Source organism: Chiloscyllium punctatum, chromosome 26, assembly GCF_047496795.1.
Source record: "Chiloscyllium punctatum isolate Juve2018m chromosome 26, sChiPun1.3, whole genome shotgun sequence".
NCBI lineage: Eukaryota > Metazoa > Chordata > Chondrichthyes > Orectolobiformes > Hemiscylliidae > Chiloscyllium > Chiloscyllium punctatum.
The window spans coordinates 62515113-62540087 of record NC_092764.1 but is presented as its reverse complement, the minus strand read 5'-3'; the positions used below and the strand labels follow the sequence as shown (position 1 = coordinate 62540087).

General features: G+C 43.9%; 1 protein-coding gene across 1 annotated transcript; it reads left to right on the top strand.

Moving 5' to 3' along the window:
- The first annotated feature begins 403 nt into the window (after positions 1–403).
- Positions 404–24658, top strand: LOC140496211 (adhesion G-protein coupled receptor G1-like). The gene is made up of 11 exons (XM_072595710.1): positions 404–426; positions 9281–9397; positions 9490–9520; positions 11934–12078; positions 12994–13132; positions 16624–16767; positions 19943–20059; positions 20165–20207; positions 20296–20402; positions 22198–22316; positions 23723–24658. Exons 4-11 carry the CDS (start codon positions 11972–11974, stop codon positions 23769–23771), a joined length of 825 nt encoding a protein of 274 aa, XP_072451811.1. The 5' UTR covers positions 404–426; positions 9281–9397; positions 9490–9520; positions 11934–11971; the 3' UTR covers positions 23772–24658.
- The last annotated feature ends 317 nt before the right edge of the window (positions 24659–24975 follow it).

Sequence of the window (24975 nt, the reverse complement as noted above, 5' to 3'; positions counted from 1 at the left end):
AATTATAACCCAATAATTTCCCAGTTGGCATCACATTTCCTCCTCCTTCCCTGCCTTACCCTGTTAGACAGGCGAGAGAGAAATGTCTCAATGTGTTTGTATCGACCCAGCTGCTTCAACTGTGTTATTGTTGGTGAAGCTAATGTTCTGGTTTATCTTTTCCATTTTAGCCCGATTCTCCACCATGCAGCGTCTGGGACTCTGGTGGAAATGGTAAGTGAAGATTGTTTTAAAATGCTGACATCACTCAATACCGGAATGTGTAAATGAGGGAATGATTCTCATGATTAATAATTCTCCAATACAGGCCCCTTCCATTTGAATGGATGTAACACCCCCATGAACAGACTGGGGAACAGAGTGGATACGATCACTTGCAGATGTGACCGTCTGGGTTTCTTCTTTGTCCTAACACTGGAATCGAAGGTCTGAATCGTGCTCATCTCCACACTGTAAATAAACTCCAATATAAGGTTCAATTGGCCTGGAAAGTGAGACTGTTATCACATTCTTACTGCAGTTCAATACAGCTCTGCCCAAGTCTTGAACATGCCTCTGCAAAATATTCTGTAGCTCTCCCACCCCAGTTTCTATGTTTACTTTTAATCTGTTTAAAAACCAGCAATGTAACAATATTTCAGCCTCTCAGTTCAGATGAACCTCCTGCTTGAAATCCCGTTCTGACTTTGATCTCAGTGCCCATACATGGATTTTCAATGGGCCTCCCAACTCTGCTGCAGTGTCTGAGCTCCCGCTAGTGCAGACAAACCAAGGAAATCAGTCATGTTTTTTCATTCTCTCCCAGGATGCAGGTGTTGCTGGATGGGCCAACGATAGTTCCCTGTCCCTAATTGCTCTGGAGAAGCTGGTTGTGTGCTGCCTACTTGAACCTCCATAATGTTTATCCCCACAATGCTGACAGGAGGGGAGTTCTGGGAGTTTTACTCAGTGGCTGTGAACTAATGGTGATTTATTACCAGATCAGATGGTGTGTGGCTTGAAGGGTAACTTGCAGACGGTCCTGTTTTCATTCATCTTCTGGCATCATCCTTCAAGATGCTGAATGTAGCAGGTTTGAAAGGTGATTTTCAAGGAGTTTTGGTGAGTTAATCCAATAAATGGTACTTACTGCTACCGCTGTGATCCTGAGCTGCACGTAGTGAGTGTTGAAGGTGGTGGATGTGATGCCAACCAAGTGGTTTCCTTTATCCTGCGAACTGCCAAGCTTCTAGAATGTTGTTCCTCATTCAGAATTCTCCCGAGATGACCATACGGACAAATGTTTTATTGACATTAATTTTAAGATGGCTCGAATATAATAACAGAAATGTGTTGCTGAGTCTGAGTTTTGGGCCCCATATCGAAGGAAGGGTGTTGGAGGAGGTCTCGAGGAGGCTTAAAAGAATGATCCCGAGGATAAAGGGCTTGTCCCATGAGGAGCAAATGGGAACTCTGGGAACATACTCAATGGCATGTAGTCGGATGGCGGGATCTGACTGAAACTTGATACTAAGAGGCCTGGATTGAGTGGATGTGGAGAAAATGTTTCCACCAATTGAAGACTTGGAACTGGGGACACAGCCTCAGGGTGAAGGGACGACCATTTAGATGAGGAGGAATTTCTGCTGCCAGAGGGTGCTGAAGCTGTGGATCTCATTGTCCAAGTGTCTTTAAGATAGAGATGGACAGGTTCTTGATCAGTAAGGGAGGAAGGGTTATGGGGAGCAGGCAGGAGAAAGTGGTTGAGGAACAGGCCAGCTATAATTGAATGCTAGAGCTGATTCAATGGGCTGAATGGCCTCATTCTACCCCTGTCTTGTGGCCTCAGCAGGACATTTCTGCTCTCGTAATCTTGCCCTCTCGAAGTGAATGTGAACATTGCATTTGCCTTCCTCACTGTCAGATTTGATACATAATCCCCACATCTAAGTAAATAGAAGTATGATCTATGCAATCTATCAAGGCCGATTTCATTTTAAGATCTGACCTGTCCAGTCCCGTCATCAGCTGGAACCATAGTAAGGACAAGTGGAGAGTATCCCATCAGAACGCTGAGGTGTGCCTTGTAGACAGGCTTACGAGTGCAGAGGTGAGTCACTCACAGCAGAATACCGAGCCACTGACCTGCTCTCACAGCCACAGGACTGATATAGCTGATCAGTCCCATTTCTGGTCAGGGGTAAGACCATGATGTTATACGGGGGTGGGGGGGGGGAAGTCAACAATAGTAATGGCTTGAATGTCATGAGGAGATGGTTCGATTCTCTCTTGTTGGGGATGATTATTGTCTGACAGTTAGTGTGAATGTTATCTGCCATTAATTTCCTTCAAACATTTGTTTTCTCTTTTATCTCCCAATTCATTCTCAAATTTATTGATTTTTTTTCATTCACCTCCTCTGGTCAGTGCAGTTATCTTTGTTTCAGAGTTATCTGTAAATTCCAGACACAAGTTTGACCAGTTTACATGGCAATTTCATTCATTTCAAAACTTTTCCTCCGTAGGTTACTAATTGGTCCTAAATCTGTTCCTTAAAAATCTCTTTGCCTGTTGTAAAGTCTGGATATTGTCTTTCACACTGAATATCTCATCATTCGTGTTTCCCAGTTTGTATCAGCATTTCGAACTTTAATTGTTCTTTTCATGTCAAAGCATCAGTAATCCATCCGCCCTGGTTTTTAATTCTGCACTCAGCCAACTATTCTGAGCCAGCAGCAATTCCTTCTCCTATTCACGGTATTTGTCACACGATCTCAGAGAGGTTTTTGACATTTGATGTTTTAAAGTGAAGATCAATCTTTGTTGAAATTGCTTCCACGTGTTTATCATTGAGACATTGTAAGTTCTCGATCAAGTACTTTAGTTCCAGTGACCGATGCTGAAGTGCTCTCACCAGTTTGTATTTTCTTCAGCAAATTCACCATTTCAGCACAAAATTGGTTCACCACTTGATCAGCTTTTCCTTTAACTGTCATTATCAGCAATAGGCTGCTTGGGTTTGGCCTCAGTAATTGTGGAGAGTTTGGATAAGACCAACATGATCAGGAGCTGCAACAAGACACTCATCAATGACACTGTCCCAGTATCTCTCAAAAGATTAATTTGTTCCTTGGTTTTGTTGGAGAGGAAAGGGAATACTTCTCACTGAGAGATAAAACCTCTGTAACCTCCTGTGATCTGGCTAAGTTCAATGGAGGTCAAGGAAATATTTCCTTATCTATCCTGAGGTACATTCTCTATTCTAGAAGGTTCTGAGAGAACATGCTGCTCTTCTATTGCCTCTGGTTTATGGGTCCATTTCCAGCAATCAGTGCAATGTTGTTCCTGTGTTACATCTTGCTTCAAAAGAAACATCGGCTTTTGGATTTCACTCCCGCTCTCAGCATCTCTCAGTTTGACTTGAGGAGAGTGTCCTTTTGGGTGGAAATTTCTGCTCCCTTGAGTGGCATGGGAAATGGTAAGAAAATTGGGAAAATACAGAGAGAATGGAAAAATTAGGTCCTCAATGTTGGGAATAACATTTCCAGTTTTCCCAACAGTTCACACAGCAAATTCTCAATCTTGCACATGAGCGGTCACCATTTCATTTCCATGAAGTTGCATCTCATTATCAGCCCCAATCCCATCACTGTATGCAGCTTCCAGTTCTCCTCCCTGTCCCTGAGAAACTAGATGATACCAATTCAAACTAAACTCCATGGATGTCACTGCGGTTACCTGGCAACTGCAGCTTATTGCCTCCTTCTCCATGCCTTTGGACAACTCCATCTTTCCAACATTTCACCACATGCTCCATGGACACTGTCCTCTTCCACCCTTGATCCATGCAAGTGGGCATCACCAAACACCCAGCCTCAGCACATCATCATGGCTGCTTTTAGACAAAACACACACCTCGTCACCCCCTTCAGACTTCACTTTCGAGCTCAGGGATGCTAATGAGCTGCTTGCTTCTGCCAGTTACTTTGCAGACAGGGACACATATGAATCTCATACATCTCCAAATGATGTATGTGCTGGCTCAATCAAGCAGCCTGAACAGTGGGATTCTCCCCTAGAGCTGGTTTCTCCCAGGTAAAGGGTGCTATAGAGTGCACCCATCTTGCTCTGATCATTTCCTATCACCAGCCGGTAAACATCGGCAAACGAAAAGGTTCCCACTTCATCAACTCCATAAAAAGCTGATGACACCTTTACAAAAGGCTCAGACTGAGGCAGAACAGAAACACGACACTGTCCATGTTTCCACCAGGGCCATAATGGAACTGATCATAGACCTGTTGACATTGGTAATACTGTCGAAAGAAGAAAGATTGAAAAAAAATTGGTCTTTATTCTCTAGAGTTTCAAAGAATAAGAAATGATTTCACTGAAAAATGCAAAATAGTTAAAGGGATAGACTGGGTTGATGTGGGTGAAACGTTACCCCTCGTGGGGGGGGTCTAGAACCAGGAACAATTGAAAAATAAGGGGGATGCCACTTCGGTGTGAATGAGGAGAATTGTTTTTACTCAGAGGGTTGTGAACCTTTGGAACTCTCAGACTTCCAAAGAATTCTCCGCAGAAGGATGTGGAGAATCCAGATTTGAGTATGTTTAAGGGAGAGATTGATACATTTCTGGTGGTCACTAATATGGGGATAGGGTGAGTAAAGGACTTTTGAAATGTTCAATCAACTATGATCATACTGAAGGGCAGGGCAGTTTCAATGGGCTGAATGGCCATCTTTGGCTCCTGCGTTCCTGTGAGGCTTTGCTGCCTGGACTGCTCCTGTCGGGACTTAGAGTCGAACCAGAAAGGGTGTGCAACTTCATTGAGGAAGTTTCTGAGGAGGAAGGTGAGGATCAGGATATTGACAAGGAGAGGTGCCCAAGGAAGATGATAGAGCTATGTTTCATCAAACACAAGGAAATAACTGAAAGCTGCTTCCAGGATGAATGTGCTGGGTTTTCAACTTCCTTTCATTCTGTAACTCTCGGTGAGGTGTATGGCAAGACACCCCAGGTCAGTATGTGTGCAGCAGACAATTTGTGCCCTTTTGAACTTGTCTGTTAATGAAGAAATGGTTTGTTCTTCATGTGATTGTCTGCTTGCTCTCTTCAGGTGCTTCCACCTTCCAGTATCAGCACTTTGCAGGTTTTCCTGCTATTTTGGAGAAAGCAGCAGTCAGTGAGATAGGACAGTCCCATCTCATGAGGTTATGGAGTTTTAGACCTTCAACAACAGCATGAGATCTGAGTGTTGGGTGATGCAGTCCCTCACGATTTGCAGCAGGTTGGGAGCAATTCTGAGGGACCTCCATTACAGCCTTCCATCATTGGTTAGACTTCAATGGGTCAAACTGCTCAATTGCCCTGAAAAACTTGGGCATCCTGTTGGGCAGCACCTAACCAGAGAGAAGCAGTGTTTTGTGCAGATTCTCTCAGCAGATCATTGTGCTATGAGGGAGAGGGAAGATGTGAACGCCCCATTGTGTACCTCCCAGCTTTTAATGACAATACACTCCCTCCGAAAGCTGAGAGATTGAATAAAACGTTGCCTGCAGAGATATGTGATATCATCACTGAACCTACCCTCTCACTGTCAAGGTTTGTGTAAATGTGGATGATTTGTGCAGGCCAGGCCCGATCAGAATCCCTGAACATTGTTTTTATCCTTAGTGTTGTTAACATTAACCTGCCTTAGCTGTAGTCATCGAGGTCACAGTTCAGGATCCATAATTCTGATGCTATCTGCAGTCGAGGAGTTGGGTGCTTCTGAGAGAATGGATAAGGCTTGGCCATGACAGCTTCTTTCTCCCTTGGGATATCTGAAAAGGCTGCTCACCTCTCACGAGCTCCAACAGCCGCACAGGCAATGAAGCTGACACTTTGAGAATGCAAAGGAGCATATTCTTAGAGAAATGCACTGATGTGTCATCTCTGTCACCCATACACCCTCAGTGCAGTTTTTAATTTCCTTTCAGTCTCGGTCTGATGTCTCAGTGCAGTCCGGCCTTCTGCTGCTGGGATAGGGGCAATGTTCTCTGTAGCTGGTCTTGTTAGCCTGGAAGACTTGGTTGGTCACCCAAATCAGGGATATTTGATTCTAGAGGGCCCAGGTTAGTTGAGATTGTCCTGCCGGGTTACAGGCTCATCCCTCTTGGCTTGGACTTCAGTAGGTATTAGAATCGGAGGCAGGGGGGAGGTGAAGGGGCCAGACACCACGAGACTGTCCTGAGAAGCTGCGGGAGGTCTCATGTGGGACTCCTTCTCCTGTGGGTGTCTGCTGGCACCATCCTGTCTCCCTGAGAGGAAAAAGGATCTGGAATGAGGTTGAGGTCCCTCATCCCCCTTTGGCTTTGCCATTGATGCTGAGAGCCGATAGCTACACTAATGGAGTTCAGGCCTGTGTGTATAAGCAGCAGACACTTGGTGTGCAGGACCTGGGTTTCCAGAGCAGTCACCAGCCTGTCCATGGTGCCAGAGCTAGCATTGGTGCACTCATCCATCCTTGGATTCACTTTCCTGACTGCTGCAGACAAGCTTGTATACTGTTGCTGGGTGTTTCTCTGCATGTTGCTGATCTCCTTTAATTGCTGAGAACAGAGGGTCATATTCTGCCTGGTGTTGTGCAGGTGCCTGGTCTCCAGTTCTCTCCTGACCAGTGACCTGGGACATTTCTTCCTCGGCCAACTGTGGGACAGCACAATGATGTGCCCACCAGACTGTGCTCCTATCTCTAATCTCGAAAGTGTACCCACTGAGATGAAAGTCTGAGCTGGTACAGGGTGCAGTGAAAGCCTTGCTGGGACATCCTCTGAGCACTCAGCAGCATCCTCTTCAGAGGTGGGGTTCGAACTGAAGCACTCCAGTCTGTGTCTCTTCTTTGTGGTGGTTTGCTGGGTCTCACAAGAGCCTGCATAAGAGAAGAAAGGGAACTAATTGTGTGAAAGGACGAAAGGTCGGTGCGTATTGAGAACGTGTTGGCGCTGGCAATAATGAGAAAGCAGCACAGCACGGCCCAATCAAACTGGAGGGGAAGTGGTGGGAAAGTGGGAATGTAACTGGATTAGTAATGCTGAACCCCAGGTCGGTCTTCTGGGGACATGGTTTTCAATCACACCATGGCTGTTTGTCAGGTTTGCCAGGGAGATTGGAGGAGCTGAATGTTATTTAATGAAGAAAGCCTGTAGAAAACGACAAAAGAGGGTTTTGGTAGTTCTCTTCCAGGAATCTCAAAATGTCAGTGTGTAAGTTCAGAAGGTAATAGGAAAGGCCAATGGAATGTTGCTCCTTATTTCAAAGGGAATGAAGTGTAAAAATAAGGAAGACTTGTTAAAATGAAACTGGGCACCTGCTGGAACACACCAAGAAGACAGTGAACAGTTTGGTCCCCTACTCTAAGGAAAGATGTACGGGCATTGGAGATAGTCCCGAAATGTTCACTGTGTGGGTCCCAAGGAAAAGGGGGTGCAGGAGCAGAGGGTCTTGGGTGTTTAGGTGCACAGATCATTGAAGGTGGTGGGACAAGTGGAGAGAGCAGTTGAAGCCCACAGTATTCTCACCTGTATTAGAACATGGAGTACAAGAACAGGGAGGCAATGTTGAACTTGTATAATTCATTGGTTAGACCACAAGTGGAGTATTGTTCGGAGATGTGGGCATATTATTATCGAAAGGATTTAAGTGCATTGGAGAGAATGCAGAAGTAATTTACAAGAATACATCCAGGAATGAGGAATGACAGTGATGGGAATAGATTGAAGAAGTTGACACTGTTCTCGTTCGAGAGAGGATGGCTGAGAGGAGATTTGATAGAGGCTTTTGAAACCGAGTGGGCTGGATGGAGCCCACAGGGAGAAACTGCTCCTGCTTGTGAAAGGTACAAGGACAAGAGGGCAGAGAGTTTAAGGGATGGGCAAATCAAACAGGGGTGATGTGAGAACAAACAAACACATTTTCACTGAGTGAAGAGTTAGAGTATGGAATGTACTGCCTGGAAATGTGGTGCAGGCAGGTTCAATTGATGCCTTCAACAGGGCGTTGGCTGGTTATTTGGATCAAAATCATATGCAAGGTTATGGGGAGGAAGGAGGAGATTGGGATGAGGAATGATGCTTGTTTGAAGAGGTGTGCAAGCACAATGGGCCAAATGGCCTCATTCTGCATTGTAAGAATTCTGTGATTCTGTATGGAGGGATATCGCTATGACAAGAAGTTAAGGAGGTTTTGCCTGTACTTGAGGTCTCACAGATTGGGAGATGACCTTGTTGAAACATTTCAGGTTATGGGGGTTTGACAGGCTAGATGCTGAGGGTTATTTCTCTTCGTGAAAGCGTTCAGGGGCAGAGGGAATAATCTCAGGGTAAGGTGTGTCCGTTTAAGACAGAGACGATGAGGAATGTCTTTTCTCCGAGGCACTGGTCGTATGAAACTATTTACTACAGACCTGGAGAGACAGGGCCATAAGGTGTATTAAAGACTGAGTTAGACAGATTTTTATTCAATGAAAGAGTTAAGAATTATTGGAGAAAGGTCGGGAAGTGGAAGTGAGGATGATCACATCACCCTTGAACTTATTGAATCACAGAGCAGATACGATGGGCCAAATGGCCTCCTTCTGCTCCAATGTATTATGATCTTATTAAATTGTGGAACAGGCCCAAGGCCTGTCTGGCCTGCTCCTGCTCCATGTCCATCTGTTTATATGTGTCCCTGCCTGCTAGGCCTCAATGTTTAGCAGGTACATCTGGAACCTCCACCAGACTGGGAAGGCTGAATCGGGCCCCAGTGAGAGCTGTATTAAAGCTTCAATTTTAAATGTTTGGATTTCCTTCAGCAGTCCAATACTTGATCTCAGCCTGAGCCCCTGGTTAGCCCCAATTCCACTCCTGTTAATGTGGGATTCCCCTCCGATCAGGGATAGATAGAGCAGTTTCACAATAGCACCCACTGAAGGGCTAAGAATTGGGAATTCTCACATTTGGAGTCTGCGGACTGACACTTTGTGATAATAATGATCACGTTTTAGTCACCATTGAAGTATTTAAACATTTATCCAAGACACAATGATGCTTGGGGACTGATCAAGTACAGGGACATTCTGGAATGTTCCCTGATCTCCTTTCACTTGCTCAAAACCAATTACACTTCTCATTTTTCTGTGCTCTGATGACAGGTAGAGACATGAAGATGTTTAAATTTCCATGTTGGAGATGAATCAATCTGTGAAATACTTATAGTATGAATCTTTAATTTAGGATGATCTGTTGCAATATTTTTACCATATTTCTTTACAGGACATTTTTGCCTTTTTTCCAAGTGGTGACCCATTTAAAATTACAACACAGAGTAACCTTTCCAATCATGTCAGTGTCACTACCCCAGTGACAGGCAGACCCTGTGAAACACCCCCGGTAAGACAGAATTATCCTTCAGTATCTCAATTCCATTATTTATAAACATCGATTTGATTGAAAAATATCTCACGTATGAATTTCCACTTTAGGAATCATCCTCCAGCCTGTCCTCTTCAGCAGGTAAATGAACTTTATCATAAAATCGACTATTCAGTTTTGGGAATTGTGCTACAGTGATGGCTGTATTAGTGCAGAACGTGCTGGATGGAAGCACAGCAGGAGAAAGACCACTGTAACAGCAGATTGTGGAAATATCTTGTTTGAATTTTCTTATAAAACACAGCCCCCATTTATCGCTCCACCCTGGAGGCTCTCTGCTTCTATTCCCAATGAAGGACTTTTGCCTGAAATGTCAATTTTCCTGCTCCCCAGATGCTGCCTGACCTGCTGTTCTTTTCCAGCACCACTCTAATCTAAACCACAGTTCCAATGATTTCAGCTTTATGGTGTCTCCATTGTTTTACTGCAAATGTAGAGCAACCTGCTGTTAGTTTCCAAAGTCTTCAGAATAGAATTAAATATGAGATAATGATGGCAATGGTATTTTATATTCAGGATACTTCCCCTCAGGAGTCCACCAATCTCACTAACTTGGTGTAGTCTTCCCCCTAACCTGTCTCTCCCCCCTCCCACCAGATCCTGTTGATTTTCACTCATGCACTGCTCTGCATCAACCATCATTCCCCTCAGCTTTCACAGTAACCTTCAGCCAGAAGTGCTGAGTGGATGATCCATCTTGGCCTCCTCCAGTGGCCCCCAGCGTTAGAGATACCAATCTTCAGCCAATTCAGTTCACTCCACATAATATCAAGGGATGGCTGGAAATGCTGGATTCTGCAAAGGACCTGGGCCCTGATCTGGCAATAGTACTGAAGACTTGTGTTCCAGATGTTGCTACATCCCTAGCTAAGCTGTTCCAGTACACTTACAAAACTGGGATCTACACAATAATGTGGAAATTTGCCCAGACATGTCCTGCACATAAAAGGTAAGTCAAATCCAATTCCCGCCCATCAGTCTACTCTCGACCATCAGGAAAGTGATGGAAGGTGTCCATCAACAGTGCGTTCCAGCAGCACCTGCTCAGTAACGCCGAGTTTAGGTTCCACCAGGCCATTCAGCTCCTGACCTCATTACAGCATTGGCTCAAAAATGGACAAAAAAACTGAATTCCAATGGTGAGGTAAGAGTGACAGTCCTTGATATCAAGGCTGCATTCAACCAAGTGTGGCATCAAGGAGTCCTAGCAAAACTGGAATTAGTGGGCATCAGGAGGCAAAATCTTTGGTATTTAAAGTCATCCCTTGACACATAGGAAGATACTCGTGGTTGTTGGAGGTCAGTCATCTTAGCTCCAGGACATCTCTGTACACATTCCTCAGAGTAGTGTCCTAGGCCCAAACATCTTCAGCTGCTTCATCAATGATCTTCCCTCCATCACCAAGTCAGAAGTGGGGGTGTTTGCCAATGATTGCTCAATGTTCAACATCATTCATGACTCCTCAGATACTGAAGCAGCCCAAGTTCAAATGCAACAAGATCTGGACAATATCCAGGCTTGGACTGACAAGTTTCAAGCCACACAAATACGAGGGTGTGACCATCACCAAGAAGACACAATCTAACCCCAACCCCTCGACATTCAATGATGTTCCCATCACTGAATGCTCCACCATCAACATCCTGGGGTTATCATTAACCAGCAACTCAACTGGACTCACCACATTAACCCAGTGGCTACAAGAGCAGGTCAGAGGCTGTGACGAGTAACCCCTGACTCCGCAAAGCCTGTCCACCATCTGCAAGGTACAAATCAGGAGTGTGATCGAATATTCCCCACTTACCTGGATGAGTGCAGCCCCAAAGATGCTCAACAAGCTTGACACCATCCAGGATAAAGCAGCCCGCTTAATCCCCACTAAATCAACAAGCATCCACTCCCTCCATCACTGATGCTCAGTAGCAGCAGTGTGAACTATCTACAAGATGCACTGCAGAAATTCACCAAAGATCCTCAGACAGCACCTTCCAAACCCACAACCACACCCATCTGGAAGGACAAGGGCAGCACAGACATGGGAACACCACAACCTGCATATTTCCCACCAAGACACATACCATCGTGACTTGGAAATATATCACCATTCCTTCACCATCGCTGGGTCAAAATCCTGGAATTCCCTCCCTAATGGCATTGGGGGTCAACCCACAGCAGGTGGACTGGTTCAAGAAGACAGCTCACCCCCACGTTCTCGAGGGCAGCTGGGACGGGCAATAAATCCCGTCCAGCCAGCAACGCCCACATCCCCCAAATGAATAAATAAATAAAGAGCCCTTTCTTACATTACCCACGGGCTTATGACTAAACACCTTCTCCTCCTTTCAAATAAACATCTGAACAAAGGTTTCCAATTCCCCAATTCTAGTTGCGAGTTTTGGGTAGTTTCTTGTTATTTCCTGTATTACTCCTGATAAAGTTCAAACCATTTTACTTGTTTATATTTTGTTTCCTTCATATTCCGTCATCGTGCAGGTAACAATCCCACTCCCCAGAATTTGGATCCCAACCAAATGTGCCGTGACATGATGCAGCAACTGCTTTCCCGGGAGAAAAATATGAACAACTCTGATTCAGTGAACAAATTCCTAGCGCAATGTGATGGTGTCATTCCTGACAGGTAGGTATCAGTGCTAATAAAATGTGATGTTCATCTGAGAACAGAATCTGTGGGATTGATTGGTCACACTGTGGTTAGCACTGCTGCCTCCCAGCACCAGTTATCTCAGTTCAATTCCAGCCTTGGCTGACTGTCTGATTGGTGCAGACTCAATGGGCCATGTGGCACTGCAGGAGATCTGTGATTTTCAACTTGTTGCTAATCAGCTGTCTGTTATAGACACCGTATAATTTTCACCTCCAATTAATGTACAATTCCAGTTTAAGCCCAGTGATTAAATTAAACATCATGTGAATGTTGTGTGGGGGTCAGGTGCTTACCTTTTGTCACGTGTTGGGTATTTCTCTCCTTTCCCTATGTTCCTGGTTCAGATCCTGGTTCAGGATAATTTCCACCCATCAAGGTCAGGTTCCATGTTGGCAGTGGTGAGCAGGTCTGTTAACATTGCTGATGGAATGGGGGCATTTGTAATATCACGAGAAGATGGAAGAATTTCTTTACATGTTCACCTTTTTAAAGCTCCCTTTTTTGTCTGTTTAAAGCTCCCTGATTGATTGCACTAATCCGTGGTTAAAATGGTTAGTGCCTGACACACATGCCCAGTCCCTGGTAATGCTGGCTGCCAGACTCTGAGCACCCCCAGGGCTCACAGTATGAGAAATATATCTTGCTTCATTTCATCATTTACTTAATAATCCACAGTATGTTTTCCTGGATTTATTGAAGCACTTTACAGCATTTCCCCTGGAAAATCCTACATGTGTCATCAACAAGGTCCCTCTGGTTATGAGCTTGTGGGGGTGACCCCTTTACGTTTTATTGTGGAGCCATGTACATGTTGCTCACTGCACAGATGTTGCCAGGCTGAATATTTCCAGCACTTTCTGCTTTTATTAAATTGTGTTTCTGTTGTAGTACAACACTGGAGAGAATACTCTCAGAGACAGAAATTGAAGGAGGAAATCAATCCTTCTCAACGCCAAATTACTTTGCTCACATTCAAAAAATAGAAGCTGAAAAGTTCCCAGGACTTCACTTTCCTCCATCAGATTTGGTGAGTGTTGTGTTTAGCTGGGCATTGTAAGCAATGACTATCATGTGTTGGAAACTAACACCATTTTTAGAGAAAATGTTGTGAGAGGGCTTGAGAATCTTTCAGTGTAGTTATTTTAAACTGAAGTTAACCCTTCCTGTGAATTCACATTGATACTGTATTCGAGACTTATTTAATTCCACTCAATGTTTGTGAACTACCTCGGGGTCAGACTTAATCCGATCCTGAGCCTCTCCAAAGGTGCTCTTGAATTTGGCATCAGGAGATACATCACAATTGTTGATAATTTTTATTATTCACTTCGAGTTTGGAATTGAAAAACAATGTAAATTTATGGATGAAACCAATAAAGATGGGGATTACCACAAATGATCAGAAATCTAATAATTGCAGAATGGGCACAAAGTTTACAAACAAATATCAATACGTATCAACATGTGATACATATTTTGGTTTGAAAGATAAAGACATCATCTCTTACTTGAAAAACAAGAATTTAATTTGAGTACAGTAACAAAAGGATCTCAGCAGCAGTACACAGATAATTAGGGTGGCATGGTGGTTTGATGGATAGTACAGCTACCTCACAGTGTCATGGGCTTGGATTCGATCCCACCTTTGGGTGGCTGTCAGTGCGGAGTTTGCAGATTCTCCCCGTGTCTGTGTGAGTTTCCTTCAGGTGCTCAGGTTTCCTCCCACAGTCCAAAGTTGTGCAGGTTGCAAGGAATGACCGTGATAGTGTTCTGGGGTGTACAGGCTCGGTGGGTTAGCCATGGGAAATGTCGGTGTGTGGGTGTGGGTGAGATGCTCATTGGACGGTCGGTATGAACTTGATGGGCCAAATGGCCTGCTCCCACAATGTAGGGATTCTATAAAAATGCAGGTTTTTAAGTTCAGAATAAAAGAATCATCGTGCTTAGTTCACATCTAGGTGAATAGACTGAAAAGGAAGGAAATTATGCAAAACTTATCTCAAATCTTGGTTAGATCACTCTTGGAGTCCTGTTTACTCCAAGAGAATGTGGAACTCACTACCAGGGGGAGGAATTGTGGTGAACTGCGGGGATGGATTGAAGGGGAGGTGAAGTACTGTACGTCCATGTGGGAGAAGGGAATACAGCAAAGCTTTCTAAAGTGGGTTTGTAAATGCTCTGACAGAATGATGCAGCTTTACATTCTTCCATTTCCTCAATCTGTGGGTGTGGCCTTAATGATTCAACTTTGAGGTGTGGCTCCTGCAGCACTGACGTTGGCCAACCTTACACACTGTTTGAAAACCATGAGATTTCCTCAAACCTCTCTGACCTATACCTCTTGTTCTTACAGTCCCACATGCCTCCATTCTTCAATGTTTCCCCCTTCATTTAAAAGTCTTTGCCCTTCTCCTGCTCTATCGGTCTTCCCCAGCTCCACTGGCCCTGACATCTCCCATTCTCCCTGAATGGCCACAACAACTTTTCAGCCTTGTACAGGTGCCCTGGGTGGGAAAGGTTCAGAACCCTGGAACACAGGGTAAGTCTATTAGAGTTAGATATTGAAATCCCCGAATCCCCTTTCGGGAATAAAATCTGCTGTGTTTACCTGGTCTGCACTACATGTGACTCTTGTCCAGGGCCGTGGTGAGGCCATACCAAGAATATTGTTGCAGTTTTGGTCTCCTTTTCTGAGGAAGGATACACTTGCTCTCGAGGGAGTGCAGTGAAGGTTTACCAGGCTGATTGCAGGGATGGCGGGACTGACACATGAGGAGAGATTGACGAGGTTAGGATGGTTTTTGCTGGAGTTCAGATGAGTGAGTGGGGAATCTCATAGAGACTTATAAAATTCTAACAGGACTAGACAGAGTAGATGCAGGAGGATGTTCCTGATGGTGGGTGTGTCCAGAACAAGGGTCACAGTCTGACGATTCAGGGTAGACCATTTAGGATGGAGATGAGGAGACATTTCTTCACCCAGACAGTGGTGAGCCTGTGGACTTCATTAGTACAGGAAGTAGTTGATGACAAAATGTTGAATGTATTCAAGAGGTGGGGACCAAAATACTACAGATGTGGTCTCACTAGCACCTTGTTCAGTTGCAGTAAGACTTCTCTACTCTTATATTCCAACCCCATTGAAATCAGAGCCAACATTGTATTCGACTTCCTGATTACCTGCTGCACCTGTGAGTGGGCTTGTTGTGTTTTGTGCACAAGTTTCCCCAAGTCCCCTTGTGTTGCAGCTTTCTGCAGAGTTTCTCCATTTAAATGACACTGTTTTGGTTTCCCTTCCAAAATGAACAGCTTTGCATTTTCTCACATTCTGCTCCATTTACCAACTTTGTGCCCACTCACTGAACCGATCAGTATTTCTGTATAAACTGTTGATCTCCCTCTGACAAGCTGCCTTTCCACCTATTTTCCTTCAGCATATTGTTCCTGGTATTTCAGAGTACAGACTGTGATAAAGGCTCCCAATATGCTATTATCAGGGATCTTGGACTCTCAAGGTAAATGGATTTTCAGTTCTGTGAAAAATGTTCTGTGAAGCATTGGATCAAAACGACCTCTCCATGAAATGATGTGCTTAAGCTAAACACCCAAACATGTCACCTGATGGAAAGACGATTGGACAATGTTTCTTTGTTTCTTTTTCCCCCCATTGGATGTGGGTGTCACTGACTGGGTCAGCGTTTATTGCCCATCCCGAGTTGCCCATGAAAAGGTGGTGGTGAGATCCCCTTCTTGAACTGCTGCAGTCCCTGTGCTGTAGGTAGACCCACAATGGGATTGGGAGGGAGCTCCAGGATTTTGACCCAGTGATAATGAGGTAATGGTGAAATACTTCCAAGTTAGAAAGGTGAGCCACTTGGAGTGTTTACCAATTTAAGATTCATGACAGACTGAGAGACAGTTGGAGAGAGGGTAGGGAGAGGTTTGAAAGAAAAGAATACATACCAGTAAAAGAGCAGTTTAATTTTGACAGTCCCCAGACCATCAGAGCGAACAAGATGTCATAAGCTGTTTCAGCTGTACAGGTAGACAGAGCAGAAAAACTCCGTTAGCATTTCTTAGTCTGTCAGTGTCTGGGTATCTCAGAAAAGGCAGTAATGGGGAGAAAAGATCACAGGTGAATGTGTAAATGTCACCCTGGTGAGCTTGTCAGTTGAGTAAGAAATTGACCGGAGTGACAGTTCACAGGGGGTTAAGTCTGTTTGAGAGATACTATCGTGGAAATGGGTTCATGGGTCTTTTTGCTGTTTATATCTTGTTTATAACTTATATCATGTTGTTGGTTATTCCAGTTTGAATGCTAAACTTCTGCTCTTAGTTAAAAGAATATGAGAAACCTCTTATGAATATGTTCAGTGACTGATCACCATGGTACCCAAACTGGAAAAATAAACTTTACAGTTAATCAAGTCAGGTTTCTCTCTGGAATCTAACTGGTTCAGTATTATCACCAGCTGGGCTCATGATAAACAACAGAATTACCTTGTTTCATTCAAACAGATCCAGCAGAAAAATGTCTCAAGCTTAGCCCGAAAGGTTGAAATTGAATTGCCTCCAACTCTTCTGGACAAGGTTAAGGAACAGCCAAATGTTCTGATATCGAAAATCATTTTTGTTATCTATGGAAATATAAAACTTTTCCAGGTAACGTAGTCAGAATCAACATTGAAGTATAATGCAAGTTAATTCATTTGAAAAATAACAATCGGATAATATTATATCAAGTAATCGCTACATTTATGAAGTTAACAACGTGAAATGTCGTGCTGTGCCTCGGAGTGGGATGCAAGAAAGGACAGCAGGTTTATGCTCATACACGCTGCTTCATACTCTCATGGTCAACATTTTCCAACAAGAGAGAGAGAGAAATGTCCCAGTGATTGTATTGTACCGTGTCGTGTGATGGGGCTGCTGTACCGAGTAGCTGGAGTTTTGTGGGAGCAGCAGGAACTGGGTGAGGGTCTGGCCTCACTGGGTTCTGCATGAGCACAAGGTGCAGTATCTGGATGTTTGGTCTGAGTCCTAATCCCCAGGGACTGCTGGGTGATATGGCTGTGGTGCATTGAGCAGCGTGTGGTGAGAGTGGTGTGGTTGGGGGGAAATGTCCTTTTGAAGATACATTCACTGACCTCGACCACCTGTGTGAGCTCACTGCCATACTTGTGGCACTGTTTAAGACACAAGACCCACACTTGAAAACAGGAGAGAACACAGCTTCAGCACTCACTCTGTCACTCAAAGGAAAAGCTACCAAATTACATGAATCATTTGGACTGCCACTTAACTGTATTTTGCCTCTTGTATGGGGGCTTGTGTGCCTGTACGAACATCACATTTGACCCTTCAATTTACAAAACTTGTTAAGTAGTTTTTCTTTCTGGGCTGTCTTGAAGTTAGAGCAGGAGAACACTGGGTTTGAGAGCATAAACTGCTCAGAAGGACAGTGATGTCAACCCTAGCTATGCATCTCATTAATTTTGTACATTTCAACTAAGCCTCCCCTCAGCTCCTGCGTTCCGAGTTTTACTCACCTCTCCTTATAGCTCATACCCTCTCATCCAGGCAGCATCCTTGTAAACTCTTCTTTCTGAAGCCTCCAATCCTTCCTTTGGACTGACGACCAGAAATGAACACAAAATCCTACGTGTGGCCCAATCAATGTCTTACATAACGGCATCATGACCCCCTGACTCTTGAACACAATTCTCCAAGCAATTTTCTTCAATAAAGGCACAACATTAGTCCTCTGGCAACTCACCTGTGATGACAGATGAGTCAAATATTTCTGAATGGGCTCCACAATTTCTTCCGTCACTTCCCACAGCATTCTGGGATACACTTGATCAGGTCCTGGAGATTTATTTAACGTTATGTTTTCTCAGACATTCAACACTTCCTCTTCTGCAATGTGAACTGTTTTCAACACATCAATATTTATTTACCCAGAGTTCCCTAGCCACCATCTTTTTTTCTCCGCAGTAAAAGATTGACACGTAGTATTTATTTTGTATCTCTCCCATCTCCTAATTAATCTCTCCATTGATCTGTAAGGAACCTGATTCTCTCTCTCGAGCTCCTCTTTTACTGTTCATGTTTTTAGAGACTCCTGAACCTTATCTGCCAAGGCTCTCATATCCCCTCTCTGACCTCCTGATCTCCCTCTTCAGAATGCTCCGACCATCGTTATACTCTTCATAAGAATCATTTGATCCCAGTTGTCTACATCTCACGTATAATACTTTTGTATTCTTGATGAGAACCCCAATCCCTTCATTCATCCATTGTTCTCTCAAAGGGTCATGAATCTATGGGATTCTCTATTCCAGAATGCAGTGGACATGGGAGACTGAATCAATTTGAGGAGGAGAGAAACAGATGTTTAATTAATACTGGGTTAGAGGGTTATGGGGAGAGAGCAGGATAGTGGAGTTGAGGCAGAGATTAAATCAGCAATGATCAGTTGAACGGCAAAATAGGCTTGAGGGGCTGAGTTACCTACTCCTGCTCCTAGTTAATAGGTTTACTGTTTATTACTGGTGTTTTGTCTGCTCCCTCTTGTGTGAAAATGGACACAAGGTACTCAGTATATTGATCCATCATTAGCTTGGTGTTTCTTCCAGAATACCAGTCTCCAGCAAATAAAAAAACAAAGGAACCAACAGGAACAATACTTTCAGTTTTTGTTTATTTCATCTTTTGCCTCACTTTGACTTTTCAAACATTAGTTGTCCTTATATGCTCCATTTTCATTCAGTAATTTTCTACTCTGGCCAGTTCATACTCACCAATTCTCCCAATTTCTCATATCCTGGGAAGTCCTCTGTAATTGTAAAAGAATTGGGCAGTATGGGTTGGAACAGCTTTAACGAGCTGGGAAAATATCTGACATTGGGAGACCTGGAGTAAACACTGAAATGGAAGTGAAGGTGCTACAACCATTGGAAAATCCATGGATTGTAAAACCATTTCCAGTTTTAACTTGATGTCAGGTAAACTGGAACATCGGCAGTCACAGACAAAGTGTTCCTTTCCAGGACAGAGATCAGGAGATTACTTCCATCCACACAACATGAACTTTTCTATTTCCAATATTCAGTGCCCCGGATGAACAACCTCTCATTACAGGAAGAGATTCTTCCTTCAAATGTCGGATCATAAACAATGTGTTCAAAGTTGTAAAGAAGATATGAGATTTCCGTTTTAATCGGCCTTTTGGAATGTTTTTAGATTACTTACAGTGTGGAAACAGGCCCTTCGGCCCAACACGTTCATACCGACCCACTGAATCGCACCCACCCAGACCTATATTTACCGCTGCACCTAACACTGCGAGCAATTTAGCATGGCCAATTCACCTGGCCTGCACATCTTTGGACTGTGGAAGGAAACCGGAGCACCCGGAGGAAACCCACGCAGACACGGGGAGAATGTGCAAACTCCTCACAGTCAGTCGCCTGAGGCGGGAATTGAACCCGGGTCTCAGGCACTGTGAGACAGCAGCGCTCATCACTGTGCCACCGTGCTGCCCATATGTTGGTGAGGACATTCTGACAAATGAATCCAAACATGTTTCTGCAAACCTAAGCTGCCTCTGCCTTGTTTGGGTGGGCAGTTTCATGCTGGCTGTACACTCATACCATTCAGAAATGCTCCTTATTTTGCCTCACTTACTGAAAGACCAATAAGGCCAAGTCTCTGCAAAAAGGGTTGGATATACGAATTTATTCAAATTTAATCCTGTTTAAAATACACAGTCCCATCTGTAAAAAGTATACACAGTCCTTAAGTATACATTACTCTTGCTGTTCTTTGTCTCCAGAGTGACAATAACAGCACTGTGTTAAACAATCTAGTAAGTGGAATAGAAGTGGTCAATGTCACCATTGAAAACCTCACAGACCCAGTGATCATTGTCTTCCAGAACACAACCTTGCCGGTAAGGGAAAAAACAAACATTCATTCATTCATCGTTGTGCACCTGAACAAATAAGTTATTTAAGTGAATGAGTGTCCTTTATGATGTAAATCAATTCCATTTTAGACTAACTCAAGTGGAAAATGTGCCTTTTGGGATTTCAGAAAAGGTGAGTTAACATTTGATAAAACAAAATTTGTTAGCTTTAGAATTGGGGAGTAATGGCTCACCTCTGATTTTCTAACTTTTCATTGTAGGGAGCACAAGTCATGGCATCTGGAGTGAGTCTGGCTGTACGACAGAAAGTCAGCTTCACAACATCACCTGCAAGTGCAACCACTTGACCTCTTTCGCTGTCTTACTGGTACGAATGATCCAATCAAATACTGTGTTTTATTCTGGAACAATAAATCTCCAGCATGCTGTGATCAATCTGTCCTCTCATTGTGGTTTGAATACAATTTCATTGTGGAATGAAAGGGAAGCAGAGAGACATAGATCATTGAAAGCACAGATGGGGACCATTCTGTCCATCACGCCTGTGCGTACCGAGAGGGATCTATCCCAAATCAATCCCACTTTCCAGTAGCTGCTCTATAAATTATAACAATTACAAGCAGATCCAATTTTCATTTTTGAACATAATTAGGGTTTGACTCCATTACACTTTTCAGTTGCGAGTTCCAGATCCCTATCTTCTCCTCAACTGCCCTCTATTCATCCACAAATTAATCTAAATTCCTACCCCATGGTTAATGATCTCTCTGCCAAGGGAAACAGGCTCACTCTGCCTCAAACGCCTATTGCATTGTCCATCTCAATTAAATTTCTCCTCAACCATCCCTGGTCCAAAAAAGCCTGGTCTCTCCAATCTGTCCTTGTGTTCTTTATTCCTGGTGATACCTTTGTCAATGTCTGTGTACATTTTGTCTGTGATTAAATCCTTCCAGTAACCCTGTAAATGGTGTTGTGTGCAGGACTCCACCAGTGTCTGCCCGAGATTGAGCTGATGCTCTCTGCTGCTATATTTTACACCTTGGTTAATCAACAATCCCATTGGCCTTCTTTGCAGCTGATTGACCTAATTTGTAACCTCAGGGAACATGTGCTCCACAGTCTCTCTATTCCTTCACACCGCTCAGTATTCCACTATTTATTGTTTCTTCCCTCACCCATTTGCCCCCTTCCAATTCCCTACTTACATTTCTCTCCATCGCGTTTTCTCCCAACTCAGTGGTAATCTCTCTAATGCCTGAAGCTTTCTTCCTCACTATCCATTTTTATAACATCTGCAAACTGAATCCTGTCCCTACCTCATTGATACCTGCCAAGTAAAGTAAGGGTCAGAGCCTTACACAAGCCCACTGAAACAGCCTCCCAATCACAAAAGCACTGTTGCCCATTCCCCTTTGCTTCCTATCATTGAACAGCTCAGATTCAATTTGTCCCGTGCTCTTGGATCCTGTGGGTTCTTGCTTTTCTGCCCAGTCTCCCATATCATTCTTTCCCCTTAGAGTGGTCCCTGGCTGCTCAGTAACATCACTGACCCAGATAACTGGGAGGCAACATACCCCCCTGGTGTCTGTGGCTACAGTAATGTGTGTTTATTCCTTTAAGTAGTGGTTGCACTTCCACTGTCATCATTCGGAATTTTCTCGGTGTTTCCCTAAACAGAGTCACCAAGGTGCTCACAGTTTGGCATTGCCATCACCAGTTCACAAACCCACCTCCAATCAAAGAGAAAGATGCATTGGGACTCCTCCCTGGTTCTCTTTAGGCAGTCATTCATTCCCTCTCTGCTCGGGGATTCTTAAACTGCAGCATGTCAGCTCCTGCTCACACTCTGAAGCTCAAGCTGCTCCAGACGGTGATAATTCCTGTGTACGTGATTGTCCAGCACAAGAGGGCTCCTGTGGTACAGTGGGTAGTGTCCGTACCCCTGAGGCAGGAGGCTTGGGTTCAAGTCCTCCCTCCTCCAGAGGAGTGACATCACAATTCTGAACAGGTTCATTGGAAAATACCTTGTCCAACACGTGAAGCATCCTGGATTGTCACGTGCTACAGGGTGTGTACTCAACACAACGGAGGTGCCCCACCGTGTCCTCTTGATCCCTGATGGTGCTTTGATATAATAACATTTCGAATTTTCTTTCTCAAAGGACTATCACAATGACGATGCCTCAGATGTTGCTTCATCAACACATTCTATTGCATTGATTATTGTTGGGGCCTTTATCATTTTCATAGTGATTACAGTTCACTGCAATGAGACAATCAGGTAAGAAAATCTGCTCTCAAGGCTGTCATTCTCCTTTTGAAGTGTATTTCTGCTGCAAATCCATTCTGTTTTATTGTTCATTCTGAATTGTTATTTCTTTCAATCAATTACAGGCTACATGCACATACGCTAATACAAACTGATTGGATCAATTGACTAGTTTCCACGTTTCACTTTGATTTTGGTGTATGCTTTGATTATTTGAGTTTCTTCACACAATGAACAGTATAATAACAAACCCAAAGCAATGATCACCTATTAATAAACCTTTGACGAGGAGAAGGGACAATGTTGAATCAAATGTTGCTGTCTTGAATTGCCAACAATTCCTGAACTTCACTGTGAACATTCCATATTTCAAACCTTGCAATCCCAGCCTGAAATTCTTTGTATTCTTGGATGTGAGCAGATGGAAAACTGCAGGCTGGGTAGAAGTAATTAGAATATGGATTCACAGCGTGTATGAGGGGAAAATCCATACAGGATGTTCACACCGAAACACTGAAAGAATCTAAAACATTAATCTTTAGGTTTATTTCCCAAATTGTTCATTTATTCATGAAAGCTCCTCTCATGGACTTGTCTTCCGAGTCTTAGCTTTTCATAGGAGCTGATGCTTGACTTTACTCCCCTCCTGGGAGGGACTTCAATCAGTTCACCCGTGGCCTATGGGACTGACTATTTTGAATTTTCGATGATGTGGCAAGTGAAATGTTGCCTTTGTTAAAGTGTTTTAAGTTGAAATTGTGGCAAATCAATGGTTGTAGTTTCAAGTTTCATTCTGGAGACTTGAGCACCTGATCGAGGCTGGTACCTCAGTGAAGTGTAAATGAAGTGCTGCAGTGGCAGAGGGGCTGTCTTTCAGATGAAGCATTAAATCAAAGGCCTCACTGCCCTCTCAGGTGGATAAAAAAGATCCCCTGGGCCTCTACTGAAACACAGCTGGGGAGCTAGACCAAAGTGGGTTTATACTCTTGTACTTGGGTATCTGTGAGGCCCATTACCAACCCCATTGCTGCCTTGAGACAAGGCAGGGTCTGTTAATGTGAAGAGTGCTGCACTTGCTGGAATTCCCAGCTCACCTCTGACACAGCCTCAAACCTGCCACAAGGTACAGGATGTAGCCTGAAGGTGTAGGCCTGTTCCCTCACAATCAGGATTTCAGATTAAACTCAACTCTCGACAAATAATCATTCTAAATTCCTGTCTCTCACAGATTAACCCAACTTGTTCTCTCCCAATTGTTGTTTTTATTGTCAGAAACTTGTATCTTAAAGCCATTATGAATAAAGGCGTGTCAGTATTTCAAGCTGATGTCAAGGTCAAGCGAATGAAGACACTTGGCTCTGAAATATACTATCAGTGGTTTGCTTCCTTTGAATATTTATATTCTCTTTCTTCAACAGCAGGATGATGTGGCCTTCAGGAAAACCTACAGGACGTTCCCGGTTCTAAGCAATTTGAACAAAATGATCCTGGCTTTTTCGTCTCGAGTGTCATTACTTTCTGTGGCTGGAATACTTTTCAAATAGCTGAAGAATTTCCAAAGTTTCTGCTAATGAAGAGACACAACCATAACCTTGTAACCAGAGCTGGTAATTTCTATGTCATACTACATCATGAATGCTTGGAACAAACCTCCAGAAAATCTCCCAGTGACAGGTTTGCCTCTGAAGCCAGTCTTCCTTTGTTATATTGTTTATCACTGTCAATGGATTCCAATCTCAACTTAATGACTGCTCAGCTTGGAGTGTGGGTGAAGAAAGAGGTGGAAATAAATCATTCCTCGATCTTAGTGTTACACTGCACCAAACTGTTCAGAAAAATGGTGAGAGCTAGTTCTCAGTCTTGAACCAGGAGTGCACACTCCTTCCTATTCACTGTCTCGGTGTTCTGCCTTCAGGATGTATGTCTGTCCAGCTCAAACAGCATTGCTGAAACCCAAGAAGCAAACTGCTGTGATTCTGGAATGAACAGCTGACAGGCCTCATGGCTTTCCATAATGAGATCAGGATAACGGGAAACATGGGTGGGTGCATGTCATTCATGGTGGGGCATGGTGCCTCAGTGGTTAGCACTGCTGCCTGTCAATACAGAGACCCAGGTTCAATTCTAGCATTGGGCCACTGTCTGTGTGCAGTTTGCCCATTCTCCCCTTGTCTGTGTGGGTTTCTTCTGGGTGCTCTGGTTTTCTCCCACAATCCAAACGATGTGAAGGTCAGGTGAATTGGCCATGCTAAGTTGCCAAGTCAGGGGTGAATGGGACTGGGTCAGTGTGGGCTTGCTGGGCTGAAGAGCCTGTTTCCATATTGTAGGGAATCTAATCAAATCAAACCACTGAAACCCAGTGCTATCCCTGTCTGTCATACCTTGTTAAGGTATTTTAAAAAGTTTGGAATAAAGCACATGGCAAGAAGGCAGAATGTAAAGTTTCAGGCTGAATACATTCAACACATTCTCCTTCCAAACATCAACCTGTTCAAACATATCAGTCTGTTTCACGCTGTCCTCACAAACGACAAGGTCCCTCTCAGTAGTGAATACTGAAGCAAATTATTCATTAAGGACCTTCACTACCGCCTCTGACTCGAGGCACAAGTTCCCTCCACTATCCCTGACTGGCCCGACCCTCACTCTGGCCTGGTCTGTTACCAAGCAC

Bases quoted from the DNA above. Each gene is read 5' to 3' on its own strand.
- LOC140496211 (XM_072595710.1), top strand. From the start codon at position 11,972: ATGTGCCGTGACATGATGCAGCAACTGCTTTCCCGGGAGAAAAATATG. The intron at 20,403-22,197 runs GTACGAATGATC...TCTTTCTCAAAG, and splicing joins CCTCTTTCGCTGTCTTACTG to GACTATCACAATGACGATGC. The intron at 22,317-23,722 runs GTAAGAAAATCT...TTTCTTCAACAG, and splicing joins CACTGCAATGAGACAATCAG to CAGGATGATGTGGCCTTCAG.